This window comes from Colossoma macropomum, unplaced genomic scaffold (assembly GCF_904425465.1).
Source record: "Colossoma macropomum unplaced genomic scaffold, Colossoma_macropomum, whole genome shotgun sequence".
Taxonomy (NCBI): domain Eukaryota; kingdom Metazoa; phylum Chordata; class Actinopteri; order Characiformes; family Serrasalmidae; genus Colossoma; species Colossoma macropomum.
In genome coordinates this window covers 47,601-69,947 of record NW_023494999.1, presented here as the reverse complement: position 1 = coordinate 69,947, position 22,347 = coordinate 47,601, and the positions used below count along the sequence as shown (strand labels likewise).

General features: G+C 40.8%; 1 protein-coding gene and 1 long non-coding RNA gene across 2 annotated transcripts; one reads left to right on the top strand and one right to left on the bottom strand.

Moving 5' to 3' along the window:
- Window positions 1-2,468: 2,468 nt before the first annotated feature.
- Window positions 2,469-3,712, bottom strand: LOC118800799 (E3 ubiquitin-protein ligase TRIM47-like). Its single transcript, XM_036560935.1, has 3 exons — window positions 3,532-3,712; window positions 2,607-3,163; window positions 2,469-2,516 (listed from the first exon to the last, which is right to left on the bottom strand). Exons 2-3 carry the CDS (start codon window positions 3,159-3,161, stop codon window positions 2,469-2,471), a joined length of 603 nt encoding a protein of 200 aa, XP_036416828.1. The 5' UTR covers window positions 3,162-3,163; window positions 3,532-3,712.
- A 7,424-nt stretch (window positions 3,713-11,136) lies between these two features.
- LOC118800803 lies at window positions 11,137-16,040 on the top strand. The gene is made up of 2 exons (XR_005006397.1): window positions 11,137-15,230; window positions 15,622-16,040. It is a non-coding gene; the product is annotated as an uncharacterized LOC118800803 (long non-coding RNA).
- Window positions 16,041-22,347: the final 6,307 nt, after the last annotated feature.

Genomic DNA, 22,347 nt, shown 5'->3' with positions numbered 1-22,347 from the left:
AACATTTTTGCAGGGGCTGAAGTACGGATAGAGTTTCTCAGTGAAAGACTGACCAGTTAAAGAGTAGATATGAGACCTGACCTCAGCATCATAGAAGGAGACCAGACCCTCCTCATAATCCACAAATACCCCCACCTTCTGGGGAGCCTGTTACAGGGATAGACAAACACGAAGAGAGTCCAGTGTCCATCCTCAGGACTCAGTATAATCTGTCCCCTTCCTGTTGCTGGACTCTGTGGTCCCTCCTAGTGTCCAGTCAGTCTTCCCTCTGACCTGAACCTCATAGTAAAATCTCCCTGAGGAGAACGCCTCATCCCAGAACACAGACACAGCAATCAAACCTCTCTGGTTTGTCAGGGAGATTCTGTCGTTTGTCTCCATCTCTCACTTGTTTTCTATTAACAGACAGAATGAGCTGAATGAGCTGAATCAGGATCCACTGAGAGAAAAAACATAATTTAAGCCCATTTTAACAACAGTTAACAACACAGGGAATGTAATAGAGCAGAATCATACATTTAGTCATATAATCAGTGAGAGCGAACAAACCTGCACATTGCTGAATTCTCTTCAGTTCTGTTTGGAAAATATTATTGGACAAAATCATTCAATCAAATCATTCACATCAGATTTTTAATTTTTACTTAATAAAGTGTCTGTTTGGTATGAACCACAAAGCAGCACTGTAATATTAACACCAAATGACTTAGTGTAGTCATGAATATATAGAAGAGTTTTTAATAGATAATAATCCACAATCAAAATAGTTTAATGCCTCAGGTATCAAACTGAAACGATCTTACTGGCTTCCTGCAATCAAATTTTCTTCCTACAAACTGATTTCTGCTGAATTTCAAAGTGTCTAACTGATCAGTAAATACTTACTGATCTCAGGAATCTTCTCCATCTCCTTACTGAGCTCTTCCTGAAGCTGAGTCAGAGCTCTCCTCAGAGTCTCCACCCTCAGATGAGTGTTAATCCTGACGTCAGTCCAGTTCTTGGTGTGTGGAGGGCTGCAGAGGGACGGGTAAACCTACAGTCCAGCAGGAGAGAGGAGAAACCCCTCAGCATGGGGAGTGCTGTCCTGTGATGGACTGCATTACTATGGAGAAACAGAGGGACTCTGACCTGTAGGAGGTGGAGGTGGTCCTCAGTGTGGGAGAGCTGCTCCAGCTCAGTGTCTCTCCTCTTTAGCTCAGTGATTTCCTGCTCCAGCTCTTTAATGAACTCTTCAGCCTGCCTCTCTGCTGCTTTCTGCTTCTCCTCCATCACCTCAAGCAGCTCCGCCTGGCTTCTCTCAATGCAGCGCAGCAGAGCTCTGAAGACCTCCACACTGTCTGCTTTCTCCTTCTCTGTGCTTTTCTAACAGGAGACAATAATAATGACATTGTTAATAAAGCAGCTTTCATACATTAAAAGTACTCAAGTGCTTTACAATATAGGAATTAGCCTACAACAACAACAGAGGACAATGAGGAAAATGAAAACTTACACTATGAAAAAAGTGAGTAAACAGAGAACTTTAATTAGAAAGTAACCACTTAAATTGAAACATGCCAATAAAAAAACGAGAGAAAACAAAGCCAGGAGTCGACCACTTAGTATTGTGCAGTGTGAAGTAAAGCCTGACTTTAACAGTGTTTCAAAGGTCTATTACTTAAACTTCCATTGTAAAACTTAAAACTGAGGTTAGGGCCTAGAACATCAGCCAGGTCTTGCACTTCAGATTTAACATAATTGTCCACACATCTTAGTTCAATCTCAAATTTACAGTTTCGCCCCCAAAGACTTTCATGAAATTTCAACAGCATTCAGTAGCATGTAAAAGGAAAATAAAAGTGGCCCCAGGATAAACCCTTGAGGTACCCCACAGTAAATGGCACATCCTTCAGCTATGATTTCACCAAGTGTAACAAGATACAGTCTGTCAAGCACATATGTGTAAAACCACTTTAGAATATTTCCAGAGAGACCAGTCTAATTTTAAACAATATCATTTATAATTATTTACACTGTTAAATGCAGTATGTTCAAAAGGATAAGCATTGATACTGCAGTGTGTTTGAGAAGGATTTTTGTCATGTTAGTTGTGGGTTTTGTGTTTCCTGGCAATTATTCACTGGGCTCACTTTGCTAAAGACTCTTATTGTAGTTGGGCGGGGCTTGGAACCTCCCCAGAGGGTGTATACATGTGCAGAAGGAGAGAGAGGCAGATGTGAGCTGGGACAGAGGAAACCTTCACTCATGTCTGGCACAGCTGTGGCCAACAACAGCTGGAAAATGACTTGTGCAAAAAGCTGTGTCTGTTTTACTAGTGAGGAACACTTCAACACTGTGTTCTCATCACTAGTCTGTCTGTGGTCACTAGCAACATTTACCAAAGCTGTACTTGTACTATGACCTGATATAAATCCAGTTCAGACTCACTTTATTTTGTTCTACAGAGTGTTTGACTTCCTCAATCTTCTTCAGTCGATCATCTGCTGGACTTCAGCCTGTGACTTTCCCAGCTGAGTCTATAAAAAAGGACAAAATATAACAAAACCACTCATTCATTTCAGCAGAAACAACAAATAGGAGGTAAAATTCCTCTAAACGTCTCTCACCTTCTTCTCTCCACTCTCCTCCTCTATAGGAACAGTGCTGTGAGTCTTGTGGTCTGTCTCAGTGCAGAACCGACACAGGGGTCTCTCATGTTTCTGGCAGATGTAGTCCTCCAGGTTCTCCACAGGGTCCATCAGTTTTTGCTTCTTCAGTTTAGGTGTGGTTTTATGAAGCGCTAGATGAGTCTCACAGTAAGATACTCCACAGTCCAGACAGGATTTCAGAGCCTCCAGCTTTTCATCACTGCAGGAGTCACACATCACCCTTTTACGTTTGGAGGGTCGTTTCTCTGGAGCTCTGCTGGATTTGACCTGAACTGACTTCTTGAACTGAGCAGCCAGTCCAGAGATGAACGTGTTCACAGACAGTTCAGGCCTTTTGGAGAATTCCTCCTTACAAACTGGACACTGGCAGCGTGAACTGCTGTCCCAGCACTCTTTGTGACAGACCATGCAGAAGTTGTGTCCACATGGAGTAGAGACTGGATCAGTGAACACATCCAGACAGATAGAGCACCGGAGCTGATCTTCAGACAGGAGACTGCTGGAGGAAGACATGACTGACAGAGGAGACACAGAGACACCATGAGGGAGATTTGAGACCAAAGAATTCAATTCATATAAACTGTTGTGTTTTTTGACATTTCTATAAATCAATGTAAACAAAAAGGGGGTTTCTTAGGAAGTGTAGTCATCTAAAATCAGTCACATTAGTCTGACTGATCAGATTCACATTCTACCTGTTAATCATGAATCTGTAGCTGAACAAATGATCACAGCTTCAAATGTTCAATATAACAGACTTGCAGCATTTTAATAAAATTAAAGATAAATAATCTACAAAACACGAACAGCAGTGATGGTAGAAATGATCTGAACATCTGGATGTATTTTCAGTAACAGACAGTAAGAAACTTAGACTCATTACCACTTTCACTTTCTCTCCTTTGGTCTGCTTTTCTGCTTCTTCAGTTTATCTTTATCTGAGTTTCCTGAATGGAGAACCTTCAAACTGAAGATCGTGTCCAGTTGCAACGAACTTAATTCTGTTTATTAAACAGCTCCGCTTTACCTTCGTCTCTCCTGCGTGACGTCATGAGGCCACTCCCGCTTTATCATAACGGTAGTTTGTTGTACTTGCAGGTTTTGGCCAGCAGGTGGCGGATATTTCCTAACTGAATTACAGCATCTCAATGTGCTTTTTCTAAAATATATAAACAAATATGTAAATATATATAAATAAGTCATTGATCCATGGGAAAATATATCTAGATAATTAGGCACTACATAATTTAACAATTCTATAATATATTACACACTTCATGCTAGTTATGCTGGTTTGCTGAGTGTCTGATTTTAATCTCAAAATGTATGGAAAGTGAATAATCAAGTTTTTCCATAATACAGTAAAATTCTTTATTAATTCATCTGAAAATTCTTAAGTAAATACTTTATTTGTGATGTTGACAGGTCATGTTCAAGTTTCAGGATGCCCCCTAGCCACCTCCCAGTGGAGGTTTACCAGGCACGGCCTACTGGGACGAGACCCCAAGGGTGTCCTAGGACCCACTGGAGGGATTATATCGCCAAGTTGGCCTGGAAGCAGCTTGGGACCGCCCGGAATGAGCTGGAGGAAGTTGTGGGGGACAGCGTCGTCTGGGATTCTCTGCTCTCTGAACTGCTACCGTGACCCTGTCTGGATTAAGCAGTTTAAGATGATGATGATGATGATGGTGATGATGATGATGATGATGGCGATGATGGTGATGATGACTATGGTGGAGGTACACAAACTCAATTTCCTGTTTGCAAAATTCACAAATGATGGTTTAATGAATGCTGTCACAGATCAAACAACAGGCAGAAATGTTGTCTCTTTTATGCACTGTTTAGCCCACACAAGGCAGACTGTGGAAACAACAGATTGATAAAAGACGTATTGGATGCCTGCTGGACGCCCCGACCCAATACTGACCCCAGCTAGAACACTCTCAATGTTTTGTTCAACAGGAGGATGAAACACCATAATCTCCCAGCTTTAACTATAACCACAACATAACAAGTTTGGAAACATGGAGGAGACTCCAGAGAAAGTTCTAGTCTTACAGAATCTGATGGATCCAGCATGATAACACAGATTATCACAAAGCCTGAGTCATTTCAAACTGAACATGACAACGAGTTCAGGGAACTTCAGTGTCCTCCACAGATCTGAATCCAATAGAGCATCTTTAGGATGTGGCAGAACAGGAGATTCCAGCTCCTTCTTGAATCCCTGCCACATATAATTCAGGCTGTTCTGAGTGCAAAAGGAGTCCAACCCGGTATCAGCATGGTGTTCCTAGCATAGTGGCTGGACAGTGTTCATTAGTGCCTTGATTGTATGTTCCAAACAATAGAAACACCAACGGAACCTCAGAACCACAGAACAATCAGTGACTTTGTGAAGAGTTAGTTAGCTGGTACCAAAGATGCTAAATTCACTAAATTAAAGGTTTATTACATTAAATCTAGACGAGCAGAGTGTAAAATAAGCTTGACTTTGCTGTTTATCTGTGCTTTTCTGTGATGCTTACTATGTGGAACACAGTTATCTTGGCCAAGCTTTCAGTTCTCAGCACGCCAGCGTTTACTGTCTCCAGATACGGTTCTAAAAGGAGACACTCCATACGCCAATTCCTGATTCGACTCATTTCCAAAGCTAAAAGCAAATAAAAAAGAACGTCCGGTTTGGATTGGTCTGTGAGCCTCACCATCAGCTGAACACAAACACCTTAACCAAAGATGCCTCTGTGCTCAAAGGGGAGTCATTTCAACTACAGTTTCAGTGAAGTTTACATCATCTTTATACGCAGTTTGGGAAATTCAGTCCTGTGTTTCACTTTGCCGCTGTTGTGGTTTTGCACTCCTGCATGTTGCAGTAATCCCACTAAACTCGCTCTGACTGAATCTCTGAATCTCACTGATGGAGAAGATGATAAAGTTCACTTGTGAACGCATCACTGAATCAGATATTTGATTAAATGAAATGAAGAGTCTGAAACATCTGGATCAGTAAACTTAACTGTAAAATTACTGAAGTTTTGATGTTATTGGGTCACTGTGACTGTTCTGTACTGTTCACCTGATGAGTACTTGTTGAAGTCAGTGTGAAAAATGCTCACAGCACTGTAGTGAGCACAGTGAGGTAGTGCTGGGTGTGAATTCTCCACCACATATATAATACATAATGCAAATACACCTATTTACACATCTGCTGTTACTATTATAATGAACTTGACTCTGGGAGGATTCTGCACTGTTACATCAGGTCTTGCTGGACTGGACTTATTGTTTATGTCTTTGATTAAGGGGCCCAAAATGTCTGCGTTCAGAACTTTTGGCTGGGTTATGATCACAAAAACACTCTGTTACATTAATTATCCACAAAATGCCTCCCAGCTGCACTGAATGTAATCCTGCTTCTTTATCAGCTAATGCTTGTTATGAATGACTGCTTACTATAAATCATTCTGTGTCTACTATAAATTATTCAGTGTCTACTATAAATTATTCAGTGTCTACTATAAATTATTCAGCGTCTATTCTAATTTTTCAGTAATTGCTATAAACCTTCAACAATCAATTTAAATCGATCATTATCTACTATGAATTATTCAATGTCTCATATAAATCGTTTGGAATCTGCTGCATATTATTCAGTAACTAAGGGCCAAAATGCATAATCACAGAACTGTACGGTGGACAAACATGTCATGAATCTCATTATTAGATCCAAATCACAGGCCAGTATTTTTCACCAAGTTACTTTGATTCCTAAGGCAGTTTAGCAAACTTTTCTCCTCAGTTCACTTTTTCATTTTCTGATTTTTTATGAATGCAACAAAATTACACCAAACATCCAGACTGTGTTTATAATAACATCTCAGCACGTTCGAGAGAGTTTGCACAGTCAGGCATCTTCTCTGCTGCAGCAACGCTGGAAATAAACCAGCATTAAACTAAAACACGTTTCTTTAATTGATCACATCAAAAACTTTAAATGAGTTCAGTGAAGATAAGCGCTTAAGGTCCACTTGTATGTGATTAATCTCCATTCAGCTCATTTAAAAGTTTCTGAAAGTTTTGGATGTGATGAATTGAGGCTCAGCTAATGAAGCTGATGGGTTGAATCAGGTGGATTAGAGCAGCAGAGACATGAAATACTGCATTTCTGGATCTTTTGAAGATTGGAGGTAAAGAACGCTGCTAAAACCACACGTATATACAGTTTATACTGCTGCTGTCAGAACAAAACCTCGTATCTCAATTTTAGTCGTTTTTCAGCTTTCGATATAGTTTGAAGACGCCTGTTGGCCTTTACATTGTGTGTAAATTTCATGATGAATGGACCAAAAGAAATGACCCAAAATGACTTGGAGAAAATTCTGGTTCCATTGACTTACATTGAAAGTAAAGCAAGTTTTTTCCTTCTCCTGTAAAGTTGCCATTTTGGAGATACAAGGTTTTGTTCCGACAGCAGCGATATATATCTGGCCACATTATCACATTTCCTGATGTCAGTGTTCATATATAATGTGATGTATATGTGTATCTATCAGTCGATCTGTCTGTCTGTCTTATAGATGATAATATATAATGCAGTTTGTTTGGAAAATATATCTGTTTCATACAACACAGAATTACACTGAATTAACTTTGCACTGATTCTTCAGACTTTTCATGACCCTCTGTCTGTTACAGTGAACCCACCCATGGGGTTAACTGTAACCTTGCGCTTCCCATCATTTTTTAATTGTACTGAACGGTAGGAGCTAGAAACAAAGTTTAGGAGTTCGTTTGTAGCAGAGATGTGTGTGTTGCTTTCATAAAAATATGATTATTCTAACTTTTAATATTTTAAGTATCTTTTAGTGAGTTGTTGGTATCAAAAAGTCAAAAGAGCATTAGAAACATAATTTGTTATCACTATAACAGGTCTAAATATACTATACTATTATTATACAACAGTTAGTTCCAGCCACGCAAGCTGATTGGTTGAGAAGCGTTCTAACTGTGCTGTTATTTCACCATAACATCACAGTTTTTTAACAAACACTGTATCACTCCACTGAGATACTGTTGCTAAGCAACTACTTTGACAGCTGTAGGAGACGCTCAAGACATTTGAACGTTTTTTCTTCTTACTTTGCCACAAACAGAAAATGGACACTTTTAAGGTCACATTTGACCGACAGCCGATTTGGTCAGACTCTGAAGATGAGAAGACACTAAATTCCCAAACTGTCATCACCGCTGAGCAGCTTTTCAGTCGGCAGCTGTGACAGAAGAACCTAAACAACCTGGAATCAGCCAGAAATGAACCCAGTACCATTCGCCAAACATGTAGTCTGATCTTCAGAGTCTGACCAAATCGGACTGAGCCATAAAACTGCTGCAATATCAAGTTTAGCTCAGTTTTGTCAATTTTTGCCAGATCAGTATTAATGTTGTTTTGTTCCAGCCAGTCTGTAAAGCATCTTACAGCCCATTTAGTTTGGCGAATGGTGTTGGGTTCATTTCTGGCTGATTCCAGGTTGTTTAGGTTCTTCTGTCACAGCTGCCGACTGAAAAGCTGCTCAGTGGTGACGACAGTTTGGGAATTTAGTGTAAGGAGCTGGAGAACGAACTGCTGGCTCTGCAGCAAGTGGGCGGAGCTCGTTACTCTGACGTAGCAACGAGCTGCTCGTTAAGGAACTATAATTTGGCGGAAGGAACTGCAAACATTAAAACATATTAAACGCCGCGTTCACGGCCCAGTTTATTAATTTATTACTTTATTTATTTAACTGTTGTATAAAAGCAGTAGAACACTCGAGGTTGTATATTATGACCAATAACATCACGGCTGTGATGATCTACGGCACTCGCCTTCGGCCTTCGTTAAAAATTCGCTTATTGTTTAAACTAAGTACCTTTCATGTTTTCTTTCTTGCTGCCTCACTCACAAACATTAAAATCTGAGGAGATCATTAGTTTAATCATCCCTCAAAAGAGCTCAGTAACACTGAGATTAATAACTGATCACATTGATTTATCAGTCTACTCAGGCTTTAGCAGAGCTCAGTAACACTGAGATTAATCTTTATTTACCTTTATTACAGCATCCATTCTTTTCAGGAGACTCACTTTCAGTTCCTCAAAGAATCTGCAGACACACCTCCAAAGTTCAGTCTCAGAAGCTGGTTGATCATTTTCTGAAGTAATCAAACACATTCAGTGATGCTGATGTAACGAATTCTAGCTAGCAGTGAGCTGTTAGCTTGGTTAGAGCGGTGTAAATTAAAAGCGCTAACACAGTCGGCAATTTCTATCATTAACCTTGGGTTTAAATGAGTGAGCAAAACAAGAAACACCAAGATACTGTGGGCCAATCAGAACGATTCCAGGATCGCCTACGGAGCCGGGGCGACCCACTACCCAAGAGACGACGCTGCACCACTGCACTATGATTGGAGGTTTAGGGAAGCTTCCTTTTAGTAAAGAAACAGGTATTTAAAGAAATAAACAAAATTAAATAAAACAAACACACATTAAACAATTCAGTGTGAATCTGTGTGTGTGTGTGTGTGTGTGTGTGTGTGTGTGTGTGTGTGTGTGTGTGTGTGTGTGTGTGTGAGAGTTCCAGTCCGTGAAAAAGAAAGGGCCAGTATTCCTCCTACTGCTCTGGAGAGGCTTCAGTGCAAAGTTCAATAGAAAAGGGAGACTTCACAGCTTAAATGATGTCCACTGTGCTTGCGAACCACTTTTTAGGGTCAGCAAGATCCAACTTCAACTCCAGCAAAGAACCTGACCTACAATAAGGTCATAAATCACTGTTAGATTCGAGTTTCAAAGCCTCTGTAAACATCAACACAAACTTTAACCGAAGTAATTCACAAATAACTGCTCTTATTTACAGTATTTTCAGTTTCTACAGTGAAAATGAAGAAAACCGCCTCACGCAGCGCTGAAAGGATCAACTTCTGCAGCGCGAGCACAGGCTGCGACCACACGCGCCAGAAAACTCACATGAACTCCTTGAAAGTCGACAGATCTCTCAAATACAGCTCAGTCTCGGTTCACCGTCTCACTGCTACAGTTAGAAGAACACGTTCAAACGCATTTATACCGCTGGTGTTCAGCTCGCTGCATGTATGTCAATCTGAACTTAGCTTAGCATGACCGACTACAGCATCAGCAACGCGACACACTGAGCGATGCGAAAATCCAGCTTTGTGACCGTGAAGGTCGCCGGTTCGATCCCCTCAGCTGACAGCACGTGACCGAAGTGCCCTTGAGCAAGGCACCTAACCCCCAACTGCTCCCCGGGCGCCGTGGAAAGGGCTGCCCACCGCTCCGGGCAAGTGTGCTCACTGCCCCCTAGTGTGTGTGTGTGTGTGTTCACTAGTGTGTTTGTGGTGTTTCACTGCACGGGTGGGTTAAATGCGGAGGTCTAATTCCGATGTGTTCAGACACAGTTGGCTAAAAAAGGTTCATTTCATTCATTCTTAGTGATCAGAGTGTCTTTGTGTGTTTATTTGATTTGTCTTTTTTTTTAGGAGGGAGTTTTTTTTATTTTCTCAATTTTTGCTCCATCCTCTAGCTCGGTCTCCCTCAATCACATGAAAAATAAGACATATTTTTATTCCATATTTTACTTTGAAAGGTTATGTAAGCATTAATTTAAAAACTTTATAAACCTCTGCTTATAGTAAATTCAGACGAGAAGAATTCAAGAAGAACAAATTTTATTTTATAAACTTTTCAAAGGTGACGAAAGTTGTCTTAAAGTTGTCAGTGAGCAGAAACTCCCCTAATTCATATTATGTGGTAAATATTGGGGTGAACTGAGTGATTAAACAGCACTTCACTATAATTTAGCACATTGGGGCCACTTGACTGTAGCTTCTCCCTCACTGGTCAGCAGTGAGAGTAACAGATGTAGAATGTTGTTTGAAGTTGTGCTCTGACGTCATAATGGACTAAAGGCTACAGGGTGTGATGTCATAAAGGTGATGCAGATAAGTTCCGTCACACGGCTGTTTCACAACATTCCGTGTGGAGCCGCGAAGAGATCAGCTGCTACAATGAGCTGCCTCTGGTTCTTGTGCTGCCGAGTCCATGAGGACTCGGACACAGACAGCGAGAGAAAGGAGGAGCGGCAGAGTGAGAAGAAAAAGAAAGGAAAGAAGAAGAGGAGCGAAAGGAAATGGAAAATTCAGTGGAAAAAAGAAAGGAAGAACAACAAAGAGGAAGAAGTAGAAAAAGAAAAGAGGCAAACAAACCAGCAGCCAGTAAATGTGGAGGAGGAGGCCGATGTTCTGGACCAGCCAGTAGGCCTCGTGTCCGGCAGCCTTCAAAGCGTTTCGGCTGAGACGCTGAAGAACACGGCACCTCCACAACAGCAGAACCTCACTGAAGAGGAAGGTGAAGCCAAAGAACATCCAATGAAAACGCTGCTGGATGAGGTTGAGACACAGATGGAGCAGCTTCTGAGTGAGTTAATGAGATAATATTCATAACAGACACTAAATAAAAGTAGTGATAACCAAATATTCATAATAGATACAGATTAATTCATAGCAGATACTAAAAAATTCATAAGAGATGCTGAATAAATCATAGGGGATGTTGAACAAATCATGGTAAGTACTGAATAATTCAAAGTGGATACTGAATAATTTACAGTGGACAATGAATAATTCATAGTAGTCACTAAATATTCATAGTAGATACTGAAAAATTCATAGTAGTCAGCAAATATTCATAGTAAACACTGTAAAATTCATAGTGGGTACTGAATAATTCATAGCTGTCATTAAATATTCAAAGTAGAGACTGAATAAATAATTGCAGATACTAAATGATGTATAATGAAGACTGAAAAGTTCATAGTAATCACTAAATATTAATAGTAGATACTAAATAATCCACCATGGATACTGAATATTCATAGTGGACAGTACACAATTCATAGTGGATGCTGAATAATTCATAGTGCATACGGAATAATTTATAGTAATTACATAATAATTTATAATAGACACTAAAATTCAAAATAATCATGAAACGTTCATAACAGGAACTGAATAATTCTCTATACTCACATAATGATTCATAGTAAATACTGAATTCATATGAGATATGGAAAAATTCATATTTCATACTGAATAATTTGGAAAAAGTACTGAATATTTCAGAGTAATAACTGGAAAATACATCTTAAGAGGGTGTTTTTGAAATCATTTTCCAAACTGAATAATATTCAGTGTTCGTTACAACGGACTGTATTTTTATGAAAACAGAAGCTGAGACATTGAAGATGACGGTGGCTGATGAAGCGGCGGCTGAAGCCACCAATGAAATCATGAGCATCTGTCTAGAGGGCTCTGAGGAGCAACCTCTGGAGAAACATCTGGGTAAGTAAAGAAAATGACCAGATAGTTAGATAATAATAACACATTTAGTCTATATTAAAACTTAATATGATCTCTAATCTGTCTGAATTCCCTCAAGATCATCCAGTGAGCACCAACGATGATGCAGCTAAAGCCATCAGAGAGCTCCTGGAGGTCCTGTTTGATGATGCTCTGACGGCGAGTGTCCAGCCTCTGGGTGAGTAACGGAAATAAACATATTACAATGAGAATGAAAGAGCTGGAAAACTGACCATATTTATTTGTATTAAAGCAGAAAATGAGATGATGATGATGGCTGACGAAGCGGAGGCTGAAGCCATCAAAGCACTCATGGACATCAACCTTGACGAGACTGAGGAGGAAACACTGGAGAAACATCTGGGTAAGTAAAGGAAATGAACAGATAGTGAGATGATAGTAACATATTTAGTGTATATAAAAGCAGGAATTCAGCTAATATGAGATCTAATCTGAATTCATTCAAGATCATCTAGTGAGCACCAATGATGATGCTGTTAAAGCCATCAGAGAGCTCCTGGAGATCCTATTTGATGATGCGCTATCAGCGAGTGTCCAGCCTCTGGGTGAGTAAAAGACATAAAAAATATTAATGAAAAATGAATAAACTGGAAAACTGACTGTATTTTTATGAAAGCAGAAAATGAGACAGTGATGACGATGGAGGATGATGTAGCTCAGGCAGAAGCCACAGATGAGCCCATCAACCTGGACCACGCTGAGCCATACGATGACCGATCTTTTGGTGAGTAAAAGAAATGGTCAGTGGAAATATTTCAGGAATGAAATCAGCTGGAAAACTGATCAAATTTATTGATGTGAATGCAGAGAATCAGATGACGAGGGATTGGATGATTTTGGCAACTAAATCCCTTAAAGCCCTCATAGGCATCCCCCTGGAGACCATTGAGGAGGAACCTGAGGAGGAACCTGAGGAGAAACAGCTGGGTAAGTAAAGACATGAACTAATGTCATAAAGAAAATACATTTAATTAATGTTAAAGTAGGAATTCTAATTAGTTTTAATTCATTAATTTAAGATAATCTGGTGAGCAACACTGAACACAAAACAGGAACCAGTGAGCTCCAGGAGATCCAGCTGGAGGAAGACGTTCCAGCGAGTGTCCAGCCTCTGGGTGAGTAAAGGACATAAAAAATAATAATGAAAAATTAATAAACTGGAAAACTGACTGTATTTTTATGAAAGCAGAAAAAGAGACAGTGATGACGATGGAGGATGATGTAGCTCAGGCAGAAGCCATAGATGAGCCCATCAACTTGGACCACGCTGAGCCATGCGATGACCGATCTTTTGGTAAGTAATGGAAATGGTCAGTGGAAATATTTCAGGAATGAAATCAGCTGGAAAACTGATCAAATTTATTGATGAATGCAGAGAATCAGATGACGAGGGATTGGATGATTTTGGCAACTAAATCCCTCAAAGCCCTCATAGGCATCCCCCTGGAGACCATTGAGGAGGAACCTGAGGAGGAACCTCTGGGTGAGTAAATGAAATAAATCTCAGACTCTGGAGTCGGAACACAACGGAACATCTGTTCTCACCAAATATAATGGCATGGATGTACGGTTCTAGGAAAAGGCCTCAATTTGTATAGGACTGTTACATGATATGGAGATGCTCTGATCAGTAAAAAGGCTCTTTACACTGAAGCCACCAAAGACACAGTAACTGTCTACCTGGATGAGACTGAAACTACGGAGAACCTTCTGAGTGAGTGACAGAAAGAACTGTAAAACATTCTGATGATGACTAGAACAGTTCTGGTGTGGCTCTGGTTTTGATGGATACTTGATAGGGTACTTTAGGTGGTTATGAGGTGGTGGCTAATTTGTTTCTAGGTAGTTTTATGATATTGTAGCATGTTCTAGAAATGTTCTGCATGTTTTTTCTGGGTTATTGTTCTCCTACAGTTATTCTCTGAGTTTTTTCTGACAAAGACTCTTAATGTGAAGGTGGGGCTGGTTCACCTTTGGGGGTTTGTGTGTCAGATCAGACAGGAACTGGGTGTCAGTCGGAGTTGAGTGCTGATAGAGTGCAGAAGTGAGCTGAATGTAGAGCTGTTAGCTAACGGCTTGTGCATCAGCCGTGTGTCCTTCAATAGCATTAAACATTACAGTATTTTAAACGGTTGCTATGGTGTTGCTATGGGGTTGCTAAAGTATCCAAAATAGTTCATAGGATGTTACTTTTTGGTTTTCGTGTTTTGGTCATTGCTATGGAGTGGCTAGGTCGTTGCTATGTTATCCCAGATGGTTGCCAGACTGCTGTTCATTGGTTAATGTTATTCACAATAAATGTAAATATAACATTTAGATAAACTGATTTGAAATATGTTGGAACTTAAATGCTGGCTACTATTTCTGTGCTCCAGGACAGACTATCAGAGAAAGGCTTGGTTACTGATTTATCTAATTTTGTTCTCTAGCTGAAATGGATGTAAAGAACAGCGACCCTCCTGAGGAAGTAGCTGAGACCAAAAAGAGAAAAACCAGGAGAGGAACAAGAGGAAAAGGACGGAAAATCAACTATAATAAAGACCAACGTCCACCAAATGACAAACAAGATGAAGCCAAGAATGAGAGCAGAGAATCTGCACATAGAGGAGGAGCAGAGGGGCTCAAAAGAGAACAGGTACAGGTACAGCTTTTAGTCCTGGTCATGGTCCCTAAACTGTTATTCTTTTAGTCTTAGTTATGGTCCCTAATCTGCGGATCATGTAGATCTTGTCATGGTCACTACACTGTTGATTTTTTAGTCCTAGTCTTAGTCCCAAAACTGTGGATATTTTAGTCCTAGTCATGCTCCCTAAACTATGGTTATTTTAGTTCTAGTAATGGTTCCAAAACTATGGATCTTTTAGTCCGAGTCTTGGTCCCTAATCTGTGGATCTTCTAGTCCTAGTGATTAATCTGTGGATCTTTTAGTCCTAGTCATGGTCACTAAACTATTAAGCATGTTTCTTTTTATAGAGAACCCAACAAGTCTTTGTTCCGAGAGGTTCTTCTGGACAGAACTGCAGTGATGAACGCAGGCAGGTTGTCCATCCCAGACGGGAGCAGGAAGAGCGGGATAGCGGATATAATGCAGTCCCGTACACCTTGACCTTCTGGAGGACAGGATGGAGAGAGGGAAGAACGACAGAAGGTTCTAGAGTGGAGTCCACTCCTCAACAGCAGAGAACAACAGAGAGACACGAGGAGACAAGAGAACTTCTTCATTGGAAAACAGAACAGGTACAGCTTTTAGTCCTAGTCATGGTCCCTAAACTGTTATTCTTTTAGTCCTAGTCATGGTCCCTAATCTGTGGATCTTTTAGTCCTAGTCACAGTCACTAAACTTTTCAACGTTTTTTTTTTATAGAGAACCCAACAAGTCTTTGTTCCGAGAGGTTCTTCTGGACAGAACTGCAGTGATGAACGCAGGCAGGTTGTCCATCCCAGACGGGAGCAGGAAGAGCGGGATAGCGGATATAATGCAGTCCCGTACACCTTGACCTTCTGGAGGACAGGATGGAGAGAGGGAAGAACGACAGAAGGTTCTAGAGTGGAGTCCACGACAGAGAGACACGAGGAGACAAGAGAACATCCTCATTGGAAAACAGAACAGGTACAGGTACAGCTTTTAGTCCTAGTCTATGGTCCCTAATCTGTGGATCTTTTAGTCCTAGTCTTGGTCCCTAATCTGTGGATCTTTTAGTCCTATTCATGGTCCCTAAACTGAGGTTCTTCTGGACAGAACTGCAGTGATGAATGCAGGCAGGTGGTCAGTCCCAGACGGGGGCAGGAAGAGTTGGATAGTGGATATAATGCCCTCCCATACACCTTGATAGTCTGGGGGACAAGATGGAGAGAATGGGGTCCATTCCACAAAAGAGAGAGAGGAACGTGAGTTCACCCTAAACAGCCACACACACACACACACACACACACACACACACACACACACACACACACACACACACACACACACCACACACACACACACACACACACCGACCACCCCACCCACACACACACACACACCCACAGACCACCCAAACACACACACACCGACCCCCAAACACACGCACACCCACACCACCCAAACACACACACACACCCACTGACCCCCCCACACACACACCCCCACACACCACCCACACACACACACACCGAACCCCCCACCCACACACACCCACACACACCATCCAAACACACACACAACGACCCCCTCACCCACCCACACACACACCCACCCACCCACCCACCCACACACACACACCAACCAAACACACACACACCCACACCCACCCACACACCACATAAACACACACACCGAACCCCCCACCCACACAAACACCGACCCCCTCACCCACACACCCACCCACACACCCCCCAAACACACACACACACCGACCCCCCACCCACACACACCCACCCACACACCACATAAACACATCGAACCCCCCACCCACACACACCACCCACACACACACACCGACCCCCTCACCCACCCACACACCACCCAAACACACACACACACCGACCCCCTCACCCACCCACACACCACCCAAACACACACACACCGACCCCCCACCCACACACACACCCACCCACACACACACACCACACCCCCCCACCCACACACACCCACACACCCCCACATACACACTCACACAGAACAAAAAAATGACACACATACACAAAAACTGACACACAAACACATTTAAAATGTTTGCTATCCGGTGTCGCCCAGAGGAGGATGGGTTCCCCTTCTGAGTCTTGGTTCCTCTCAAGGTTTCTTCCTGTTGCTCTTAGGGAGTTTTTCCTTGCCACTGTCGCCACTGGCTTGCTCATGGGGGCTCGGACCCGGATTTCTTTCTGTAATGCTGATTTTTCTGTAAAGCTTTCTTTAAAGAAGACATTGCACACACACACACACACACACACACACACACACACACACACACACACACACACACACACAAAAAAGCATCAATAAAAAATAAAAAATTAAAAATATCTTGCAGCCTCTTTATTCTTTATTGTTTCTATAATCCATTTTTCAGACATTTTACTGAATAACCTACTGAGAGAACACAGGGTTTATTAGAGGTGTGATTTATCTAAAGGGTCCATATCATAGAAAAGCTTTTTCCTCACTTTTGAAAAATAAATTTGTTTGATGTTGTTTATAAACACTGCTGCAGTTTCAAACGTCCAGCAGTCCAAACAGTCGGCAGCAGTTTAGCCCCACCCATTCAAAACTGAATTGAACCAATCACAACAGAGATATATATATTAAATTTATAGCGTAATGTTGATGGAACACAAAAGCTGGAACTTGTAAGTGGGGAAGCGCAGCGCCTGGACAGTCTGTGGCAGCACATAACAAAAACACCACTGGATGAGTGAGAAATCTGACCGGCTCCCTCTGTATTAAAGCCAGGTTAGGTCAGGAGTCTCAACCCAAATGATAAGAAGAGCCATTTTGTCCTTTCAGCAAAAATCGAACCACCTTGGGAGCCACAACATTTAATGTCCCGTATGTGTCAGTGTGTGTGAATGTCCTAGTATAAGTTAGGTTAAACAATATAAACGAAAACGCGGACTTACTTTGCTCTGCTTTAAGCTTTAGCTTTAGCCGCTTTCCTCCAATTTCCGCCAGAAGACTTTTCTTCAGAAGTTGATCAGTTTCTTGTAAAATGTCTCTCAACGTTCAACTGTTTTACGAGGCTGAAGTCGCTTCTCATTCTACAGCTTCTTGTTCGAATTTTCCACCTTGTTCCAAAGAGAAGCGACTTCAGCTTCGCAACTTTTTAGTGTTTGACAGTCTCTCGTTGCAGATTTAACGTACCAGGAAACCAACTGTGCTGCTTATGAATGTGAATAACGCATCGTTGCTATGTGACCTGCAGTCTGCAAACCAATTCTCAGTCGTTGAGAAACAGGGCTTTAACGCTATGTTGCACATCCCGTCTCGAAGATATTTTACTGACACAGAGATCCCCCTCCTCTCTACAACAAGACCCAAACCGAAGTTATGAAGTCACTAAAGAAAGCGAGTAGAATAGCTGTAACGTGCTGTGTGGACACCCATTGCCACTGGATCTTATTTCACCGTAACTGCGCATTTCATCACAAATGAGTGGCAGCAGCGTCTCATGTGCTCCAAACAAGAGTATTGAATGAGAGCCTTCTAGTTCACTTGCCACATCACTTCCATTTATTAATAAAAGATATTGGAAGTAAATTCATTATGGATCACAGTCCTGACACAGTGAGAAAATAGAAATCCTGTATAGAAAAAAAAAGATGCATCGATAATCGTTTTATAATCGCATCACAGCCTCTGAATCATAATCGAATCGAATAATTGTGAGGTGCCTAGAGATTCACACCCCTAATATAAACATACACACACACACACATATATATATATGTGCGTATATATGTATATAAACTGTTACTAAAGGGTTCTTTGGATGGTGAACAGGTTCTTCAGATTGATGGAGAATGTGTTGTATGTGGTTCTATAGAGCACCAAAAAGCAGTCTGCTACTGTTATGATGTCAAACTTGTATACAATTGCAGAACGCTTTCTGGTGCTACTTAGAACCACTTACAACAATGAAAGGGTTCTTAAAAGAACCTTACACATGTTCTCCTTTAATCTGAAGAACGATTTCATCCCTAAATGGTTCACTGCATGATGAAATGGTTCTTCAGATTAATGGAGAACGTGTTGTTCTCCTTTACATGGTTCTAGATAGCACCAAAAAGGGTTCTGCTAGTGTGTTGGACTTGTTGCACACGTGGCATCCTATCATGGTACCACACTGGAATTCACTGAGCTCCTGAGAGCGACACATTCTTTCACTAATGTTTGTAGAAGCAGTCTGCAGGCCTGGGTGCTTGGTTTTATACACCTGTGGCCTTGGAAGAGATTAGAACACCTGAATTCAGTGATTTGGATGGGAGAGTGAATACTTATATATAGTGTATTTTCGGGGCGACAGTACAAGTTTTCTGTCATAATAAAGTGAGTTTATGGGGACAATCAACCTCATTTCTAATGCATAACAGGGAAGATGAGTTTCTCAGTGCAAGACTGACCAATGAAAGATCAGATATGAGAACTGGCCTCAGCATCATAGAAGGAGACCAGACCCTTAATGATGCTTCACAATTACCTCTAATAATGGCTATTCATATATGACTTGATCCTTATTAATATATATGCTTCATTATATACTGATTAAGAATTAGTCTATCTATTACTTCATTTTGATTAAAGCATGATAAAAAATGTTCATACTTGCTGATTTGTAGACCAGTATTGTAAAGTTTTACCAACAATTATATTAAAAAAACATCTGTTCTTCAGATTACACTCATTTACTTGTTTGTACAAAGATTCCAGACACATTTCCCAGGTTATATTGATTTTTAACAAACTAAGCTGAAGGTCTGCACTGAAAAGAAAACCAATATAATATATAATATAATATAATATGATATAATATAATGTGATTTTGTATAATTTGATATAAAGAAGAATTGTTTGTTGTATGTTAAGAACTGAATGAATGTGAATTAGAGCAGCTGTGGTACAGAGTGAGGTAGTGATGTCATGGGTTTTAGCTCTGAGCTGAGGAGTCAGAGAAGTCAAAGCACAAACCACATCTGAACACCTGTTACTTCACACAAACATGATTAAAGCTGCAGAACTGAGTGAAACACACTTTTCTAAACACTGTAAACTTCCTCATATTTATCTGTCTGACTCTCAGGAGCTTCACTGCACTGATAAGAAGTGTTACTGTGCATTAGTGTCTTTGATTTACTGTCCCAAACCACAGAACCACTAAAAGAACCACAGAATCAATAAAGAAACCACAGAACCACTAAAAGAAACACAGAATCACGAAAGGAACCACAGAACCAATAAAGGAACCACAGAACCAATAAAGGAACCACAGAACCACTACAGGAACCCCAGAACCAATAAAAGAACCACAAAGGAACCACAGAACCAGGCTGAAACTCAGAGTTGAAGATATGGGTTTTAATATTCAAAATAACTTGTGTGTTACAGTTTTTTTTAACCACAGTCCAAAACTAGACACTGTGTTCAACAGCTGGATGAAACACCATCATCTCCCAGTCTCAGACAGCTTTAACTGGAACTGCACAGCTGAAGACTGGAAATATGGAGGAGACTCCAGAGAAAGTTCTAGTCTGACAGAATCAGCAGAACTTCTCAGGATGATCGTTTAACTCAGAGCTTCATGATGTAACTGTGAGCAGTAAATAATTCAACATTTTTAAACCTAAAAGTATTTTCTGATAATTTAATGGAAACTTGATACTTTCATGCTTTAAATCATTAGAAATGAAGATGAACAACATGAACATACAGTTTAAGTCTGAAAATTAGTTTAATTTTATTAATTAAATATTTGAACATGATTCATTTTATTCATTTTTCTTGCATTTACAGTACATTTCTGAAATATATTGCTTGCTTCATTTTTAAAATGTATTAATTTTTGCTATATTTCTATTTTTTTATGTGATTTGAAATATGACACCTCAAAAGTCAGATTTTCTGACTTAAAAAGGTTTATGATGTTCTCATTTATGATGTTTAACAGGTGTGATGATCAGTGGTGCTGAGTTTTTACCTTCATCATTGTTAGAGGGGTTGAAGTATGGATAGAGTTTCTCAGTGAAAGACTGACCAGTGAAAGAATAGATATGAGACCTGACCTCAACATCATAGAAGGAGACCAGACCCTCCTCATAATCCACAAACATTCCCACCTTCTGGGGAGCCTGTTTCAGGGAGAGGAGGACAGAAGGAGAGTCCAGAGCTTTATATTCAGTCTCATTTCTCAGCCACACAGTCCAGTATCCAAACTCAGGTCTGGCTGTAATCTTCCCTTTCCTGTTACTGGACTCTGTGGTGACTCCTACTGTCCACTTAGTCTTCCCTCTGACCTGAACCTCATAGTAAAATCTCCCTGAGGAGAACCCCTCCTTTCCCAGCACACTGACCAATGGATCAAACCTCTCTGGGATTTTAGGGAGATTCTGTTCTGTGTCTCCACATGTGACCTGTTTCCCATCATCAGACAGGATGAGGAAGAGATTTGCTGAATCAGGATCCAGAGTCACATCCACTGAGAGAGAAACACACAGTTTAAAACCAGTTCAGCAAAAATGTTAAACTCAACCAAAAATAGAAAATGTACACTAAAATTATCAGAAAAATGCCATATTAACTTTGTTCTCTGTGGAGGACGTGTTGATTTATTTTCACTTAGAAAATCAACAAAACATATAATTTAATAAAACCATTTGCATATGACTGCACTATGTGATCAGTGAGAGCTCACTCACCTGCATATTGTTCAATTCTCTTCAGTTCTGTTTGGAAAAGAATAATCGACAATAGCGTTTGTTATTATATTGTAAACTGTACTTAATTAAGTACTGATAAGTATGAAAAACAAACCAGAATTTTAATATTAAGACCAAATGACACAGTGTAGTAATAAACATGGATGGGCGTATTAATATTATATTATATTAAATATCTAAATGCCTCATTTACTAAACATTCATATTTGGTATCAGGATCTTAACGACTTCCTGAATTCTCATTTCTGCTGAACATCTAAATGTCTTACTGACCAGTAAATACTTACCGATCTCATCAATCTTCTCCATCTCCTTACTGAGCTCTTCCTGAAGCTGAGTCAGAGCTCTCCTCAGAGTCTCCACCCTCAGATGAGTGTTAATCCTGACGTCAGTCCAGTTCTTGGTGTGTGGGGGGCTGCAGAGGGACGGGTAAACCTACAGTCCAGCAGGAGAGAGGAGAAACCCCTCAGCATGGGGAGTGCTGTCCTGTGATGGACTGCATTACTATTGAGAAACAGAGGGACTCTGACCTGTAGGAGGTGGAGGTGGTCCTCAGTGTGGGAGAGCTGCTCCAGCTCAGTGTCTCTCCTCTTTAGCTCAGTGATTTCCTGCTCCAGCTCTTTAATGAACTCTTCAGCCTGCCTCTCTGCTGCTTTCTGCTTCTCCTCCATCACCTCAAGCAGCTCCGCCTGGCTTCTCTCAATGCAGCGCAGCAGAGCTCTGAAGACCTCCACACTGTCTGCTTTCTTTATGGTTTTCTAGCAGGGAGTAAATCAGGAAACAATCACACTCTCCAAAATTGTCCTAAATGGTTCTTGGTTTAGGCACATTGTTCCAAGAAAACATTTACATTATGT

Bases quoted from the DNA above. Each gene is read 5' to 3' on its own strand.
- LOC118800799 (XM_036560935.1), bottom strand. From the start codon at position 3,161: ATGTCTTCCTCCAGCAGTCTCCTGTCTGAAGATCAGCTCCGGTGCTCT. The intron at 2,517-2,606 runs GTGAGAGACGTT...CCTTTTTTATAG, and splicing joins AGGAGAGTGGAGAGAAGAAG to ACTCAGCTGGGAAAGTCACA.